Source organism: Gigantopelta aegis, chromosome 12 (assembly GCF_016097555.1).
Source record: "Gigantopelta aegis isolate Gae_Host chromosome 12, Gae_host_genome, whole genome shotgun sequence".
NCBI lineage: Eukaryota > Metazoa > Mollusca > Gastropoda > Neomphalida > Peltospiridae > Gigantopelta > Gigantopelta aegis.
The window spans coordinates 14,075,607-14,096,201 of NC_054710.1; the positions used below are offsets into that span (position 1 = coordinate 14,075,607).

At 35.2% G+C, this 20,595-nt stretch overlaps 1 protein-coding gene across 1 annotated transcript in view; it reads right to left on the reverse strand.

The window, feature by feature from the left end:
• The window catches only part of LOC121385839 (deleted in malignant brain tumors 1 protein-like), a 60,846-nt gene extending 40,257 nt beyond the window's left edge, over positions 1-20,589 (reverse strand). The window contains exons 1-6 of the mRNA XM_041516628.1: positions 20,541-20,589; positions 19,141-19,310; positions 15,782-15,926; positions 13,536-13,708; positions 12,812-12,968; positions 5,488-5,657 (exon numbers count right to left, since the gene is read on the reverse strand). Coding sequence (XP_041372562.1) covers positions 5,488-5,657; positions 12,812-12,968; positions 13,536-13,708; positions 15,782-15,798 — 517 coding nt within the window. The 5' untranslated portion in view covers positions 15,799-15,926; positions 19,141-19,310; positions 20,541-20,589. The remainder of the gene's footprint in view (positions 1-5,487; positions 5,658-12,811; positions 12,969-13,535; positions 13,709-15,781; positions 15,927-19,140; positions 19,311-20,540) is intronic.
• Between the last annotated feature and the right edge of the window lie 6 nt (positions 20,590-20,595).

Genomic DNA, 20,595 nt, shown 5'->3' on the forward strand with positions numbered 1-20,595 from the left:
CATATTCACATTTTCCATACTTCGTGAGGTGGTCAAGTATGCTCTGGAGAGGTGTCAGCGAGGTACATCTCCTTACCCTGTTATATCTGACAGTAATGTCATAGCCTTGAATACGTAGCAAGGTACCTTACAGGCGTATTGGGGCTGCAGAAAGAGGTTTCTGTAGAAATGATTCCAAAGCCTTGTGTTCACTTTCAACATTTGTGTGTCGACCAAATGTATACTGGTGGAATTTCTCCAACGAGAAAATGATAGACAACATTTCTTTTTCTATTTGCACGTATTGAGTTTCTGTCTCGGTCAGGACATGATCAACATAAGCAATCGTTTGGCCAGCTTGCATCATGACAACACCAAGTCCTTTCTGGCTAGCATCACACTGAATAGTAAGTTTATGCTGAAGGTTATAGTACATCAGAACAGAAGCTTTAGTTACAAGTTTTTGGACAGGTTTTAAGGCTTCGTCATGAGTTGGTGTCCAGAAAACAAAAATATGTGTACTATGCTTGAACTAATGAATGGAACGACTCCTGTATTTCTCAAAGAGGTGGACATATCTACACTTTTCAGCACTTGATCTATGGAATAATTTAAGCCCAACAATTAGACAGTGTGAAACAATATCGTCTTTCAAAAGAGCAGTAACGCCAATGGTAAATAAAGTTCCATATATTTTTCCTGTGGAAAAAGAATAGAAAATATATTACATACAAGATTACAACACGCATGTAGCCCTTTAAACGCCAATTTTTACAGATGTAGACTTACCACAGACCCTTTGTGTAACTGAGAATACAGGTTAGAAAGTGATGTCCATTTTTTTCTTTCAATTAAAACAAAAATTCAACAGCGGAGACAGATTCTTGTAATTCCTTACATGATTATTAACAAATAGATTTACAATTACTGTTATATGGTCGAAGCAAATTAAATGATACTAATAATAACGACATATTTACTTATGCAAATATATCTCAAACAAACTCATCATTTTGATTAATAAATAATAATTTAAACGAATTTGACTGCACATGAAGTACTATTGTAATATTTTACATCACTTTTTCTTTTCTTCTTCTTTTTTCTTTCTTTCATATTCTTTTGTATATACAATATATTTCCTTCCACTGGTTATTCTTGGCTGTTTAAATTAAAATGTAATTTAATTTCCAGCTTTGTAATATAGGTCGACATGTATATTGTATGCATATAGAACAGGCATTTGTAAGTTGTCAAACTTGTGCCCGATTCTTTTGTTCTTCATACAATAAAATATGTTTTAAATCAACCAGTACCACATCAGAGAGCTTAGGCAGGAACTTTGCCAGGTAGTTTACAAAACCATACAAATGCTGAGCATATTCAACGTTTTCAGGTTTCTTCATGTTTAGGATAGCATCACCTTTCTCAGAATCAATATTCAGGTCTTCATTGGTTACTTTGTGTCCTAGAAAAGTAATTTCATTTTTAAAGATTTCAGCTTTGTCTTTATTTGGCTTCTTTCTGACAGATCGACATTTGTTGAGCAAAGATGTCATATTCTAATTCATTCAACTGGTAGAATTGTGCCAGGAAACTTTGCTAGAAAAAACGTTTAGCATACGTCCCCTAGACAGTAATGCGTCCTTTTCATTGGTTAATTGGTCTCGTCATTTTGGAGGTAGGCGGCTGTTGCTACCTGTTCATTATATCATTCCATATTCAACGTAGTACTTGACGTCACGTAATATGTAATGCTGCTTGCATTCCTTTTAATGACATAGCATATATCAGCTGAGAGAAGGAGTGACATCACGGTACAGACATAAAATGCAGTGAATTTTATAATAATTATGCTAACATTATCAGAATCATTGAACTAAAAATATTTCTGGCACTCGTCCTTTTGTAGACGGTTTTTCTGACACTCGTCTCAATCCTTGGAAGATGCTAGTGAGTGTCAGAAAAAACATCTACAAAAGGACGAGTACCAGAAACTATTATTCTTGTTATGGTCTTCTGTAGCAGATTCTAGGTCTTCACCAGATCCATAGAGAATAACATCATCAGACAGACCATTCGGACCAACAAGACCTTGCTGTACACCATTTAGACGTTTCTGGTAGAGTTCTGAGCTCACAGAAGTTCTAAAGAGCAGTCGTTTCCATCGATACCGACCAAATGATGTCTGGAACGTTGTAAGAAGACACCAGTATGCGGAGCTTAGATTAAAGTTTGAGAAAATGTTTGCATTTGCATGCTTAGGTAAGATGTCATCCATTACAGATACGGAATAGCGTTCACGTTTTAGAGCCTTATTCAAGGGACGAGGATCAAACAGATCCGAAGATCACCTGATTTCTTTGTAACAACTACCATAAGGTTGGTCCAATCCGTAGGTTGATCAACATGTCAATATGTCAATCTGGAACGTGACAGGTTTCGCTTTGATCAACATGATTGTCTTAATTATCTTATGTTTTCGGTCTGTTACTGATATAAAAGTTGTTCAGAATCAGAATCAGAATCTAAATTAATCTAAACATTATCCAGCAGATGGATATTCTTACGTTCTTGATTCTTCTTTCTACACGTTTTGCATGTTTTCTCCAAACAGGCTGTAGGGGTCGAATTTCAATTTCTTGGGGACATGGCAAGTCTTGCCTTCAGTTTAATAACAAAAATGAAGGCGCCAAGGCGAGTTGGAGGGGCATGAAGGCAAACGTTTTCTTCAAAAGTGGGGTATGAAGGCAACTTACTTTCTATCAATTTTCTTATGCAAAAAGTATTTCACATTATGTTTTTTGATACAGATATATGCTATAATAATGTATTTTACAAGGTTAGTAGCATGTATGCTACATTTTCCTTATGTGGCCAATGTAGCAGATATGCTACATTATTAAAAGAGTATACACATTTTTGAAAATTCAAAAATCAACATGGAAGTGTTTAATGTACACTAACGCCTTTAAGTTTAATGAAAACGATCATTTTAAGAATTTATTTTGAGTACTTGGGCACTAGAGGGTTAAAATAAATGAATGCATCACATATGCGGGCACGTCACTGGTTGTAGAAGGACTGACACTCTCAGGACTGGCTTGACAGAATGAAACGTGTTCGCGACTGCAATGTCTCAATGATCGTTCCAAGTCGAAAAGATATATTGGTTAATATGATATTTAAAATCACTAATGTGTAAGTCACAAAGAATATATTTATAAATGTCGTCAGCTTATATTGATGTAAATAACGTTATTGTTGTGGATATTTTAGCACGTTTTGTTTTACATCCTGGTATAACTGACCTGCCACTCCGTGTGTCAAGAAGCAGCCCAACTTTGCTAGATGTGATTTTTAATGTTACATTCTGTGTCATTTCTAACTAATAAAATGTTGAGTTTAAACAAAACAAATTCCGAAAGGCACGGTGGAAAACCAGGCAAGGCAGCACAGCATTTTTCTTGCCATTGACAGCATAACAGCAAGTAAGGAGGGCATCTACGGCAATTGCCGTTGATGCTGTGGTGAATTTCGAACCCTCAGCAGGGCAGTGTGACTTCTTCAAAGGATGAGTTTTTTTCCCGCAGAACTTGTACTTTCATCCTGATGAGTGACTTGTGATAGCATGGGAAGACATTCTTCACATCCAATGGATCGCAGTTGAGATGATGTAGCTTCAGCACATCGACAAATATCAATGCATGTAATGAGATTTAGTCCCGATTCCTGAAGCAGACGTTTTCTTGTAGCATTGTCAGTAATATCAAGAACAAAGCGGTCTCTCATTAGACTGTCTCTCATACAATCACAAACATTTTAAGTCTTTGACAGTGTATGCAGTGCAGCAACGTAGTCTTCAATCGGTTCTGCAGTACTTTGGTTTTGACTATTAAACAAATAGCATTCATATGTCTCATTAATCTTTTCCACAAAACGAGCATCAAAATCATTAATAATATCTTTCAGTGTGTATGGATCTGGAAGGCGCATTCCTTTATACAGATTCAATGCTTCTGGTCCCGCCAGCTTTGCCACAATAGTATAGTTATGCCACATCTGGTTTAAAAGGTTCCACTCATTACCACCCCATTTCACTTACACTGGCGGTGGTTGATTAACTCTCGCAGATAGATATGGACCAACTTAGTCTTCCATACTTTGGTTTTTTACGTTCAGTGCATAACGTTTCTCAGAGTAGGACACTACTACTTACGAATGCAGGAATAATAATATATGTAATGCTATTAGTAGCAACACAGTCAAATACTTCCGTTTTGACACTTACGAATTGAAGCAGACGATCGTCACACCGTGACGCATGGCCAAAATGATTAGAAGTTCCAACGCGGCAACCATAAAAATTCAAGAAGTATATGTGCACAGAATACTCACAGACACGAGAGAAGCGTATACATTAAAGCAGTAGAGGAACATTTTAGAATAACTGTCATCACTGTCACCATATTTATGTTCCTTTGAACTACACAGAATAATAGAAGACAGTCAAAAGTTATCAATCTTTATTGTGCACTAGTGGAAAAATCCACAATACCAGAAGTACGTCATAGACGTGCGTTGCCAACTTTGATAGACCAAATGTATCATAACAAAACCTTTAAAAATCTTCATTACAAATGCTTAACTTGTCATAGAATGTGCCACCTAGACACTGGCAACCGGACCAAAGTTGATGTCAACAGATCAGCAAGGGTCACGTTAGGGGACGATTCGGATAAAATAGTCGCATTATATCACTAAACTTCACTCTGTTAAGTGAGTGGACGAAATTCACTTGGATTCCGTGGAATTAAAAATCATTATATTATTGATAACAAAAACAGACCACAACCAAACGATCAAAGTCAAATTTTAACAAGTGAATAGTATTACACTATCCACCTTATTACACATGTTATTTAAAAGGAAAGTAATAGGTTAGAAACAGAAGAACAAATATTATGATTGTGTCTGGATAAAGTAGAAACTAGTTAATTATCGGCGATTCCCGTATATGTGCGAAGATTTGTGAAATAAATAACATGTATCGTTAACGCACAGTAATTAAAAAGCATAGAGAAAAATAATTGATATAATATTAATAATTTGTATATGCATTATTGTAGTTAAACACACACACACAGCGCGCGCACGCCTACAGAAAGAAAAAAATTGGTATATAAATATGGATCCTAATTTTGTTATTTGTTGCACCAAAATGAAAGTCTGAGGCCCAAACAGAAAAGCTAACGTGCAGGGCTGACTTAATATGCTATGAAATGTGAAGAATCGCACTGGTTAGTAATATATAAGTACATATTTAAAATCTGGATAAACACACATTCTATTTCGATTTACAAAGTAAAATATTTTCTGCAGTTACAGGTTTATTGTTTGAATTCAAACATTGTATCAAGGTAGTTATATTTTTGTTTCAAAACAACAACAAAACTAAAGCTTTCTCTAATTTTTGACTATTTGTTATACTGTAGATTAGGAACTTACACGGACACTGGACGCTTACATCCTCCCCATGTTGACAGTCATTTTCACCCCAGGGATTGGAGGAGCACTGATCTAGACGATGTTCATCTCCACTGCATGTAACATCATCCAGCCATATCGGTCCTGTGCTGTGTCCAAATCGAGCACTTTGATATGCCCTTGCACCATAACTGAAAAAGAAAAAATGCGTGTCATATGTTACGACTACAGTTAATTACGGTTGAGTACATACGCTTCATTGTTTTTTTTGTGCTTTTTTTAAGTGTTTAATAAATGGATCCACCATCTTTCATTTTTTTATTGCTCCAGATATCTTTATTTATAATGATAGTGTTGGGGGCATCACATCATCAAATCAAATATGCCTTTCCCTCTTTGTATGGACTCGTCAGTTCAATGAATATGTGACGTCATTTAGTGGAGCAGATAACACAAAACGTGTGCACTTTTTGTTAAAAGCATAAAACTGCACATATATACCTTGACCCATTACAAGCATTTTCAGATATGGACCCAATTCAGCAACGCCCTCTGGCGGCCAGGGAGGATCTACAAATGTCCCCCACCCTCTTTTAGTTGGGTGGCCAAAAACAAAGTGTGCACTTTTGGTTAAAAGCATGACACTTGGCAAATACATACCTAGACCCATTACAATCATATTCAGATATGGACCCAAGTCAACACCGCCCCATGTCGGACAGGGAGGTTCTACAAACGTCTATCTCTCTTCCGTGTAGGGATTTCTTAATATCTTGCAAGTACTTGCATTTAAATGGTTCTCACCTATTGTTAATGATACATCAAGTCTAAAGGTACTTTTCAGTAGCCGAGATCCATGCAAGGAGAGGTTATGGGGGTTGGTACACGGGCGAGCAACATTTTGGCGATGTGTGTTCGTAAATCGTCTAAACCGGAGCCCAGAAAGACCCTTGCAAAGTGCAAAGAGGGTGATTGGCAGTGCGGATGAAAAGAGGAGAAGATATGAGAAAGATTAGAAATGGCTAAAATGGCCTTGCATATTACATGTATATAGATTCCACATTGAAACAAAACGTGTTATGATTATGGTATCCTGAGTGGGTGGAATGGCTTCCACTATCTCCCCCTTTTGGCAGTACATCATCTTATTTGCTCTGTCAACACATGCCGGGTTACTGGTCTTAAGCCAATCTCCGACTCCTTTTACATTTGCAGAGGAAGCGAAAGTAATGTCACATCCAGTAAAGATGTGGAAGAGAGGCAGAGTCAGTGATGTCTCTTTACCCAGGACATCATATATATATATATATATATATATATATATATATATATATAAGTATTTGTGGTTCACCTTATCATTGTATAGTACATGGAATTATTAAAATATTAAAATGGGGCATATTATATATACATACATTCGGTGATTATCGCTACTTCAAGTTTCAGGCGAATGTAACCGTAACTAATATATATATATATATATATATATATATATATATATATATATATATATATATATATCGCCGTGTCTGCCTTTTCAACATCTTTCCTAGCTTTTCTTTTGAATTCCTTGTTGCTGCTCGAGCTATATGTGTCTCATACCACATCAACTATTTTAGAATATTCTGACGGTGTAGCGATGCAAATAACAAATATAGTGTTGGCATTCTGATCAGGTTGCTAATAGGAAAAAGATTCGAGGACAGGCGTTTTACATTAATCAACCATCAAGCAGGAACGTTTGCCACTATAGACAAGGAAATAATCATTACATATGGTGTCATACTTATTCTTCAAGGAACCGAGCTTTATAATCACGAGGAAGAAAACATTTGGCTTTTTAGTTCATGTTGAGGATGCTGTTCTGAACGGTTTTATCAACAGTCTGGCGTGTGCTGTTGAAACACGTATGCTGGTCATCCTAATTGGCAAGTTCTATCAGTTGATTACCTTGAAATAAAATGTGAGTATTTGATACTTTCCATTTTATACATTATAGGTAGTACTAAACCAAATAACTTCCGGCTGGGTCAAAGTTCGAGGTGCACCCAACTTTTGATAGAGAAGTGAACACCACAAGTCCTGTGATTGTGATTGGTTATAAATGTGAGTGTGTAAGTTGTAAAAAATAATAGTTTCATCTGGGTAAAAAAAAAGTGCAATTTTATTTCATCTAGTACCAATGTGTCAAGTAGCCTTGTGCTTGAAACATGTATCGGGTACCTGTAAAAAAAAGTACTCGAATTTTGTGCGAAACTAGGGTAGTCATAGATGCTACTCGTTATCTCAGAAACGAGCAGCTTGACGCCCACTTTTTTTCTGATTCACTTTAAGTGTAAGGGGTGGTAGTATTTATATCCGTGGCGTTTATGTCAGTTGATACGTTGCAGGTAGGAGGTTTAGCCACATATGTTACTATTGTCGTCTATGGGATTTGATTTGGTAGCATACACCCATCAGTGGCATGTATGAAGTCGTGGATAAAGATACATTCCCGTCCCTATCTCTAAGGTGTGACAGTACCTCCATTGTTTAAAAAAGGTTCAATGACAGCCTGTGGTGCAAGAAACTGCTACCATGATGTTACACCTACATTTATCTACATGGTGCTTAACCCTTACTCATTCACAGATAAAGATGCTCAGTGGTTTGACGTACTGGGGTCCTTAACAGATGGTGACCTATGTCATTTATTTACAATTACATTTAGAATTGATGTAACATTAACAGTGGGTGAGAATCATGCATTTGAAACTTGCAAATTATTACGAAATACCTCCACGGAAGGGGGAGGGACATGTATAGATCCTCCCTGACCAATAGTGGGCGCTGTTGACTTGGTTTGATATCAGAAAATGCTTATAATGGGGCAAAGTATGTGTGTACCAGGTTTCGTGCTTTTAACCAAAAGTGCACAATTGTCTTGCAAGCCACCCCACTAAACGGGGGTGGGGAACATTTCTAGATCCTCCCTGGCCACCAAGGGGGCACTCCGAACATAGGTCCATATCTGAAAATGTTTATAATGGGTCAAGGTGTATACATGCCAAGTTCCATGCTTTTAGTCGAATATGTACACGTTTTTTGTTTTTTCTTTTGTAAGCTGCGCCACTAAACGGGGGTGGGAGACATTTGTAGATCCTTTCTGGCCACCACGGGGTGCTTCCGACTTGGGTCCATATCTGAAAATGTTTGTAATGGGTCACGGTATCTATGTGCCAAGTTTCATGCTTGTAACCACAAGTGCACAATTCAATCAAAAAGTGGGTGTTATCTGCCCCAATAATTTACAAGGTATAGTGACCTCACGACAGCTTTTACAATATATACATGTATAAAAAATAATCAGTCATTAAAGGCGCTCAATCACAGATTTAGTGGGCCTTATTTCTCTAAATATGGATTATAAATGACAATTACATTAATTTGGAATACCAAACCTTGCTATTGTATCGCCCAATACATTTTAATTGAACCATGTTTGAGGGAATCCCATGACAACCTGTGAGCAGCTTCATTAAAAAAGAAATTGGAACTCTTTTATTAGGAGTTTGAAACGTACGACAAAACGGAGTATTGATGAGGCTATATATATATGACAACCGTGTAAAGTACCTTTAAATTGTATATACGCTGCACGGCCGCCGTAGAGACTTTAAAATAATTTAAAATATATTATTTCTTGACAACCCCCCCCCCCCCCCCCCAACACAAAAACAACAAAAAAACCCCACAAAAACAAAACAACACAAAAAAAACCCACAAAAAAAACAAAAAAAACAAAAAAAAACAAACAAACAACAACCCAAAACAAAACAACAAAAAGCCGGCGAATACGCTGAAATAAAATATGTGTGTGTGTTCTTTTTCGGGGGTTTTACGGAACTATCGTACACTGTGGGCGCGTGTGCAGGGATTTTAGCAAGGGTGGGGGGGGGGGGGGGTCTAGACTGAGGTAAGCAACGTTTATAGGGGGTGACACACTCCGCCGGACAATTATCGGGGGGAAAAAACCACACAAAACAAAATTTGCTTAAGCAGGGGATTGAGCAAGCGATTATTATTATTATTTATTTTTATTATTTTGGGGGGATGAGCGGGGAGGGTTATTTTGTTGTTTAATTTGTTTGTTGTTATTTTTATTTTTATTTTTTTTATTTTTTTTATGGAGCTCCGTACACAGTAGCACTGCAGGCGCGTGTGCAGGGATTTTAGCATGGGGAGGGGGTCTACACGGAGGCGAGCAAAGTGTACGGTGAGGGGTCGAGACATGTTCCCCAAAAACTGTATCACAAAAATATTGCCTGTACAAGGAGATGTGTATGTGCCTGCACAGACAAAAAACATTGTGGCACAATCATTTGTGCTTAATACACAACATAATGTCCTGCATTACTAGAAAATGAAGCCTTGTCTATTTGTTTATTAGTGCGTTGATTACAATGTCGTGTCAATAAAATTGACCGCATTGACCTCATTAATGTACATCAAATTTCGAACGTAAAAATATGGCTTGTGTCCCCTCCCGCATATATATAATCTGCATGTATTTAAAAATATTATAGAGGTTTCTCAACTATACCGTTACTAGCCTATACGGATAGTGATTGGTCACCACTTAGAGTATAGTTGGTGACGCACTAGCAATTTGCTTCCAGTTATTTACGATTAAACGGCCTGCTATATGTAATACAGTTTATGGCTAATATATAATAATAATAATAATAATAATAATGATAATAATAATAATACTTCTGAGAATGCCGCTATATTTAAGTCACTAACCGTACCGATTTAAGAAACAAGCTAAACTGCTAGTACTGTTACCGAATCATAGTTATTAATTATGCTTATCTGTAACAATAATGGCACATTGATGGTTCGAAAACAGATAACACGTTTCCTTCCGACTGTTTCCAGTTAGAAACCCCCGCTGTTAGTTTGTGTACTGTCCTTTGTTGGTGTGTATTTATTTTCTTTCTCAGATAATCTCAGAAGCTGATAATTTTATGTATTTATATGTATTCATTCATTCATATAATAATAATAATAATAATAATAATAAATATTATTATTATTATTATTATTATTATTATTATAGTACTGCAGGGGCAATATTACGCTATTCATGTACAGGGTACAGAGATAGCAGGGTAAAATGGGTATGACGCCATACCCAAATTTTATTGCAGATTTAAAACTTTTAAGTTAACCTTGACAAAATTAATGACTCTTTATTATTACTGTGTGATTTTCATAACCCTAACCCTACACCTAACCCATATTATTTTTTGGGGAGGCCCCCATACCCCCTATCGACTGCTGTTGCATTCAGCAAACACATTGTAAATATTTAATTTCATAGCACCATACCCAAAAAATTCTTTCTGGCAGAAACACTGGGTAGGTGTCTATGGAAAACTTACACAAAAGTGTCCACTAGATTCATATTCAACCCCCATTCCCCTGTTTGTACTTAGTATGTATTCATCCTGTTCCAAGTGGTTCGGTAATATGGATCAATCAAATACTTATTTACCGCCTATATACATTTCTGTTGTGTTTATAGGCAGCCCTCGTTAGCGAAGGCCATATACACGGCCGTCGTATATATAGCCACTTCGTATATAAACACCGTCTAGTTCACAGTATTCTTTAAAAATGTAATAATTCCTATTCCAAGCCAGTTGTAATTACCGATTGGGTTATGGCATATTGTATATAATAATAAATTTAACAAACTACAAAAAATAATGTGGTGTTTAGATTTTTCCGCGAACAACAAACGATAAATTTAATTGGTAATATATATGGCATTGCAACATTTATTTCCTAGTACACAACTTTTATACTAAGTTACAGTAGAATAATACATATTAAATAAAAAATATTTGATTACAGTGTTGAACATTGCTATTGTAGAATTCCACAGGTGAGGAAATGTTTTGTTTAACGACGCACTCAACACATTTTATTTACGGTTATATGGCGTCGGACCATAGGTGAGTTAACAAAATTAAGATAAATTAACGTTTGTTGAGCCTTGGTTTAAATATTTTAATAAAGTTCGTTTGTTTCGCCTTTCTAACATGTCTATCATAACTTTATGAAATGGGAATATAGTAAATTTTATGTATTAATGTTTTAAATCACCCATAGCATTCTAGTAGAGGGTCTCTAATGTGTTGCTTGTGTAGCGTTACTCTGGGCATGTTATAGCGTAAATAACGTTGGATGTCTTAAAATTCAAATTTGCATGCAGATTTAAATGTGGAACCTTCAACTAAAATATCACACGTACCGCACGTTTTATCACCACATTTACTAACTGACTTGTGCGAGTTGGAACTGAACACAGAGGAACATAATATTTGTTTGAAGTTCTTGGGCTGTCTAGTGCAATGTATAATAACATAATATATGGGTAGGCAACGTTTCATTTTATAACTTTTCTGTAATGTAGGCATTCGAGACTGGCAGTATTTTAGTGGTGTTAGTATTATATACAGTTACGTTACAAGTTTAGCCGTTTCCTGTTTGTTGCTAGCTCTATTAGTACTACTTCTTAATTCGTCCATATAGAGACATGTGGCTCTTTCCAAAAAGTTAGAGATGAGACCACTGGTGTATCCATGTCTCTGTAAAAAAACTTTTAATTCTGATAAAATTTTAGTTCTTCTGCCAGGGTCTGAAACATATGTCTTTCCGTAGTGAAATAGCAATAACAATAACATCAACAACAACAACAACAACAATAATAATAATAATATAATAATAATAATATAACATAACACAATATGCACAAGTTGTTACAGAATCTATGTAGTTTGTCATGCATAAAGCATATTTGTACCTATAATTCTGTGGAGCAGTCTATACTGAAACCATATTAAAGCAGTATCTTGTTTATAATTGTTTGTGGCGTGTAACGAATGGATAATCTTTAAATTTCACAAGAAAAATAAATATATATAAACTGCAACTTTAAGAAACAATCCTTGGATTTCTGCTTTAAATTTAAAAGTCCAATATAAAGTAATATAATACATGTATAATATAATATAATGTAATGTAATGTAATGTAATGTAATGTAATGTAATATAACCTATAATCTAATCTAATATAACATGACAGACACAATAATATAATATAAGATAAGGTAAGATAAGATAATATATGTTCAATCCATAAATAAAATCAGAACATTCTCCAGACGTCAATTTTCTCAAAATGGCTTAGCATTATAGTTGGGGGGGGGGGGGTGGGTGTGGGGGGTGTAGCTTTTGGTAGATTTGTAGCCATTCTAGTGCATTAAACAAATATTTTATGAACTCAACAACAAACCTTGGTAGTCCCAAATGTCGACATACAACCCAAGCTTCCTCATTGTAAAATCCATCATCACAGATTGAACCCCACTGACCATTATGAAATATTTCTACTCTTCCTTCATGCACGCTTGTACCATTCACCAAACGTACTGCTGATTTTTCTATAATGCCTGTAATCGAATAACAAATTCTAAATATGTTAGCCTTTAACAGATGTGCAACCCAGTGGTATCCGTTATAAGCAAAATTGGTTATTGTAAACAGGAATGTATGAATGTAAACGGATGAATTATTAATTAATACAATCCATCCAACCATTATTCAATTAAAAAATAGCCTTTCTTAGCTTTAGCCATCACGTTGGAAACGAAAGAAACCAATGAAGGTGTCAAATCAATTCCAGACATCAATCTGTATACATGTATATAAAGAAATTTAAATCAACAGTGACATACTCTTAGCGGTTATTTCCTGATATCACGCATTGCAGACTAAAATAATGTTTAATGCTGTAACCTAGTTTAACCTTTACAAATATTTATTTTTGAATTTATTATTGTATTTATTTATTTATTTGTTTTTATTAGTGAAATTTGTGCATATTATTTTCGTCATATAAAAGAAAACAACATACATGGCAACTACAGGCTCTTGGAAGATGTAACTTGTGAGGCAGGACGTGCTGCAAGATAAACATGTGCCTGCAACACTGATTTGCTTTTTCAACTGCGACTTACCTGTTTGACAGATAACACCCGAGTCTTCGCTGTGGCTACAGTTCTTGTTACCGCTAGGATTGACCCGACAGTCTAAGATGGATGAATCAGACGACAAACAAGACAGACTTTGAAAAAAGATTGGACCAGAACCTTGTCCAAAAGCGGCTCTCGTCATCGCCCGAGCTTTGTATCTAGAGAGATACAAAAAAACACTAATTGTTTTGTTCTGCCCCTGTGTTTATTCATGTACTCAACTTTGCTTCACAAAGGTAGCTGATGCATTTGTTGTACTGGGGTGCTGTTAAAGATGAATTCATTAATTCAGTTATGATGTAAGGAGTTCAATAAACTAGTAACCATGTACTCAACTGTGCTTCACACAGGAAGCTGATGAATTTGTTGTGCTTGGGTGCTGTTAAAGATAAATTCATTCATTCAGTTATGATGTAAGGAGTTAAATAAATAGTAATTACATATAATTGATTAATTTAATTTATTTGATTAATAATATTTAGTGTTTTTGTGATTCGTTTCTTTTCTTTTGCTGTTTCCTGTTTGTTTTGTGTGTGTGTGTGTGTGTGTGTGTGTGTGTGTGTGTGTGTGTGTGTGTGTGTGTGTGTGTGTGTGTGTGATTGCTGCAAATAATGAAGTACGTTGACAAGTATGACATATATCAGAGAAATATAATTGTGAAATTTGCTAGCTCATGACACTATAATTGTCTGTTGTGTAAATTAAAATAAGAGCGAAGTATATACTAAGTGTTTACCATAACACTTGATGAAAACTTTCACGAGGCCCTGATTGTAATAATTCTGATGAAACACATTTACCAAAAAATAGCATGCTGGAGAGCGGCAGTCCTCCTATACACGAAACACAGAAATGTATTGCATTGACTTAATTAATTTAATGCATATACACAAACTATTAATACTGTTTCAAGTATTTTCCTCTGTGTATTTTAATTAATATTAAATAATGATACATTTTACTTGTTACAAATCAGACTTGATCCCAAAAAGTACTTTCTATGGAAAAGGGGAACAAAAGTGCCACGTAAAATCGTTTCGATCAGTTTGTTCGCGAGTAATACATTCGGAAATCGTCAGAAATATACTGGATTTTGCCATAGTCAACTGTTTTCCTATTTTATGCTGACGATGTGGTCGTGTGCTGCAAAACAACAAGATGACCAAGATCCCGGTCTATGTTAATCACGTCTTCTCATTTATTGTTGAAGTTGCTGACATGATCATAGTGTTTTATTTTAAAAAGTGTTTCATAAGGTGCACAACGAAGACATATGTAACTGGTTAGATATATTTTACTCTGATAATATTTACTTGATAAAATGTGACTACAATCGTTTGGCGAACACATGGATACGGTCTATTTTCGCAGTAACCATATTATCGATGGTGTAATCGAAGTTTAGTAGCAAATAGCTACTATTTTGCCAGAATCGTCTCTTATCACGTATTTTGCTGATTCGGGGGCGGATTATGGGGGGTTTCCCAGTTGCACGGAACCCCCTCCCCTCGACTAAAAAACCCCAACCCCACCCCATAAATTTAAATTGATGTCCACGTAAAATTTATAATTTCAAATTATAAACATTTACATATTGTTTCGGACCCCCCCCCCCCCCCCCCCCTTACCTAAAACATAATCCGCCCCTGTGATTTGTTTATATCAACTTTGGTTCAGTCTTCGGAGGATGATCGTATACATTGTTTTAGTAGCCAACGAAGAGGGCAGGTTCTACATCTTTCGTTGCTCAGATTTAGGGATTGGCGCCCATCTTCAGAACAAAGGCAGAATGAAAATGTCTCGTCATGCCGAAAATTGGTTGTCCTGTAGACTTGAACATTTTCTACTGATACGATTTTGAACCAACTAATGATCTCGATTTATTTAAAATAACAGTTGTAGCACTGCTTGTAATAGGGGAAAAAAATGGCTGTGTCCAAGGAAGTAAATCATTCAAATGTCAATACACCACTGAATTGATTCCTTGTTAAAAAGAAGCCGTAATCTGTGCTAGGTTTTGGTATTCAAAGTGATTTGGAAAATGTTTTATACATACGTGATATCGGATCATAATGTTGTTCTCTTTCGTTTTTCTGATATAACCTATAGAGGTACTGAAATATTTAAGACGAAGCAAAATAACTCTGTGGAATTTAAGCACACACGTATCTATGAGAATAGAATGCATCCATAAAGAGAAATTAGATGCAGAAGTTGAATACTTGTTTTACCGATTGAATCCCATCATGGCGCAGATTACTGCAGCATCCCTGCTATCAAATCCATCATCACAGACCGTTCCCCATATTCCGTTGATCTGAATCTCAACTCTGCCTTGGCTTGAAATGCCTGATCCGTTCACTAACCGTACAGATACTGAAATATACAGATCAGTTTGTTTCAAAGCCATGTTTAACAGGTCATATTGATACGTTATATCACCATTGTGAGATATAGATAAGGCAATTAAAACCCAACGCCTTGTGTTTACCATGGCCCGTACACAATCATTTGAATTGGCTTATCTATACCTCACAACAGTGATGGGTTCTTTTTCTTATTCATTTAATTACAGTAACAAAACATCAATTTTGTAAGCTAAGGTTTGTTTATTCAACAATGATTCATATTCCACATTATGCAATGACAATTTAAACAAATATAAAGTAGAAAATATGAATTTGTATAAATATTTGTAAAACAATGATGAAACCTGAAATGGCAACTTTGGGAATAATAATTTAACATAATTCTGAAAAACATCCGTTATGACCTCAATCGTGGTAAAACATAAGTTATGATGTCAAACCTATTTAGAAATCGTCCAGCTCTAGGGTCAGACATTTTTATCTAGCACCGTGAAAAAGCTGGCTAATGTCCAGTGCGCACAAATTTATAATTATAACATTATACACACAGTAATTAATGTTATTTTTTATCGTTTTCAGTTTTTGTTTTAATTTACAATATACGCAAAATGAATGTACCATAGGAGGAAGAAGATCCCAGCAGTTGGGAGTGAAATGGCGTGGCAACTACATATTAATACACCTTTCAATTGGAGATGTAATATTTACAATGTTAGGGAAAGTGAACGCTTCTTAGAATATAAAACGAAATAACGCATATGCAATGTAGGTTTAACTCTGAGGTGTGGTATATACATTTCGACAACTCAAACCCTTCAGTTTCGAGGTAGAAGCGGTCAATGGACATGTTTTCTCTAAAATAACAAACATATTAAAGTGTTATCTTGTGTACATCGTCTGCAAATTACATTATTACATAATGAAAATACATCTGTATTGTTATTGGTAAAAAAACAGTCACGTGACTGTCCATAAATAGTGATATTGCCCTGAGACCGTCTCACCGGTGCATCAAAAGTGATATTGCCCTGACCAATGAAAATAAAGATGAGACAAAATTATATCCAATAAACGAGTAGGTAACGTAATGCAACGTCAACTGCCAATTTTTATGTAAACAAGCACAAACTTGTGACAAAACGCTTTCCAGTCATTCAGCAAAAAGATAACATCTTTAGTCATACCGAGTTTATTTCCGCAAATACGACAAAAAACAAGGTCAGTAATCGTCAAATTGTGTATGGAATATATAGCAGATTTAGAAACGTACATGCTACATAAAAATGCAGTTGGAATCGGCACTCTCAGGATTTTATGTTACAAATAAAAAATACATTTGAAGGTAATCAGTAACTGTTCAGTATAAATGTATGTTCAGATTTATAACATTTTGTGCTTTATTTTGCTATTAATATGATTTTGGCACTCTTGCTGGTTATAATGTCTCGAATTTGACTTTGTGTCTTGGTAATGTTTCAACTGTTTATTTCCGCATTCCTCTGCGTGTCATACAACGTCATAGGATTACGTAACGTTAATAATTCCCATCAGTTTTAACGCATTGCGGGAAATTATAAGCATCGGCGTATTCGATTCTGATAATCAAACAGGAATGTACGACTCTTATGGATGACATTATGTAATAAAACAAGTATTGATCACATTTCGGGCAATATCATGTTTTATGGACCGAAGAAATTTATATTGACCTCAGCCATTGGCCTCGATCAATATCAATTTCTTCGGTCCATAAAACATGATACTGCCCTCAATGGCGGTCAATAATTGATAAATATTAAAAACTCATAACAATGGTGATGTTGTCATATCAGTGTTTTCAACATTGAGCTAAACCTGCCGTATCTAAAATAATTGGTCTATTTAATAACTATGATCGAACGTAATACAGCCTCTTTTTATCTTTTGGTTAGATATTTATCATTATTATATAATGATGATATATCTGTATTCTTATTGGTCAAAAACCTGTCACATGACCTTCCGTAAATAGTGATATTGCCCTGACACGGTCCCACAGGTTCGATCAAAAGTGATATTGCCCTGGGAGATTTAATCAACAAAACTAATCACAATCTATTTAAAATTAGCTCCACTGATTAATTACTATTACCTGTGTATTTAACAGCACCCCGATGGAGCCCATGTTCAGTTGACCTTTCATTCGACTAATCTATACCTTACTTGCAAAATCATACTAGGGACTTGAAAATAATTTGAAAATATTCGGGTATACGATATGATTCGGGTGAATTACGAAGTATGCCGGAAACAGATTTCAATATAAAAGTTTATATAAAATTCGTTTCAAGACCGAAAAAAAACGCCGTGATGGTATAGCCATCAAATCTGTTTATACTAGTATACAATCCAGGTTTATTACTGCACTTTTCTCCTGTTTTTTAATGTTGAAATAGACAAACAAGTTCGCCTATTGCATAAATGGTCTTGCCCGATATTTTCAGAGTTTTTATGCTCCCGAATAACGCTATAACAGGTGAAGTGTAATTGGTCGATATTTAAATTGTTATTTATAGATGAAATGTCACCTGGACATGGGAGTCCACGCAATGCTGTTAGATCTACTGGTAGACTTTATGATACATGATATGATATATGATAATATGATATGATTTGGTATATAAATATATGATATGATATATAAAAATATATGAAAAATCCATGGGAAAAATAATTAATGCCACATTTTCTAGTTTTATTGCATACGTTACCGCTGTTGGATGTTATAGATGTTATACATGATATGATGTTTTTGTTGATTTTACTTTAATAAATATATAATATGTTGTTTTTTGTTTTCTTTTGTATTTTAATTTAAACACTATTTTCTTAAAGTGAATGCTTTTTAACAAAGAACGTTTGCAGATTTAATTGTTTTATTAAATGACAAAATAACAACTTCTTACAAATTCACAATTAAATTATAATGTCAACACATTAAGATATTGAAACAATTTCAATTTTACACAAATGTTACTTTTTCTCATGGACTCTTCATATGATATACGATATGCTACGATATGATATGGTATTTGATATGATATGATATGATATATTATATGATATATGATATGATATGATATGATATGCATATGATATGCATATGATATGCATATGACATCCATATTATATCATATCATATCATATCATATCATATACCATATCATATATGATATACTTACATTGACATCTGACTCCGACATCTTCTTTGTGTACGCAGTCGTGTATTCCCCAGCCAGGGAAAGAACACTGATCCAGCTTTTGTTCGCTGCCAGTACAGTTAACATTATCAAGCCAGATCGGTCCTGTGCTTTGTCCGAAGTAAGCGAGCTGATAGAATTTTGCATTGACACTGAAAAAATAATCGTATTATCGTCATCATCATCATCATCATCACCATTATTATTATGATCGTTATTATCAGTAGAATCCTTGTATGAGGTGCTTACATCGTAGGATCGAATCACCTCAATGGAACTATTATCTGATTGGTGTTTTGTTTTGTTGTGCCAACATTTTTGAAATGATAGACATCCTGTAGCCTATGATATATAACTATAGGTGCTTTAGTGGTATCGTTAAACAAAACAAAATAACTTTTCAACTTTATTATTATTATTGTTGTTGTTGTTGTTGTTGTTGTTGATGATGTTATTATTGTTATTATTATTCCCATTCCGGTCCAACCGGAGAGTCTTATAGGTTTTGCTTGTCTCTCGTTGCACCCGTCTGTCTCACTTATAATGTTCTTATTGAGCTGTAATTGTGTGTGTAGCTTTATTATGCACAGTAACACATCAAGGTTTTCTGAAATGGACAATTGCCGATTTTTAGACAGAGGTACGACCCGTGGACCTAGGAGATTTGTAGACAGAGGTATGACCCGTGGACCTAGGAGATTTGTAGACAGAGGTACGACCCGTGGACCTAGGATATTTGTAGACAGAGATATGACCCGTGGACCTAGGAGATTTGTTGAGCCCGGTAGGGACGTTTATTGCTTCAGCAGTTATCTCAGAATATTTATTATTATTTCGACAAGAATTGCAATGTGTCAATATTATTTAAGTCTAAATAGTTTAATATGTGAACATTACACACACATTAGTATGCCCATAGTCATGGCAAATATATGTGAATCTACCTAAAAGAAAGGATAGAGTTACATCTGGCTATTACCAACAGAAACTGTCAAGAAACCAAATACTGTTCAGCAAACATAATTTTCCTGCTAATATTATTTTTGTAGTGCAAGGCGTAGTTGCCCTATGTTTAAGTATTTACTTGTCTGCACATCGATTTAAAATGCATATAATATTAAATGCTTAAATGTCTATGTAAATAGTACTTCAGAAATATAAAAATGTCTGACAAAATAACAATAACAATAACAATAACAATAATAATAATAATAATAATAAAAACATTAGAACGCAATAAATGCATCACGTACATTCAAAATTCCCCCGGAAGATCTAGCATATCCACTGCTTCACTTTCCATTGCTTGCACGACTTGGTACAGAAGATTGTTAAATGAAACTATTATAAAATTAAGCTTTGAAAACAACAAATCTTCAAACCTCTGGAATCCTAAGCTGCGACAGACAACGTGAGCCCCGTTTTCATTAAATCCGT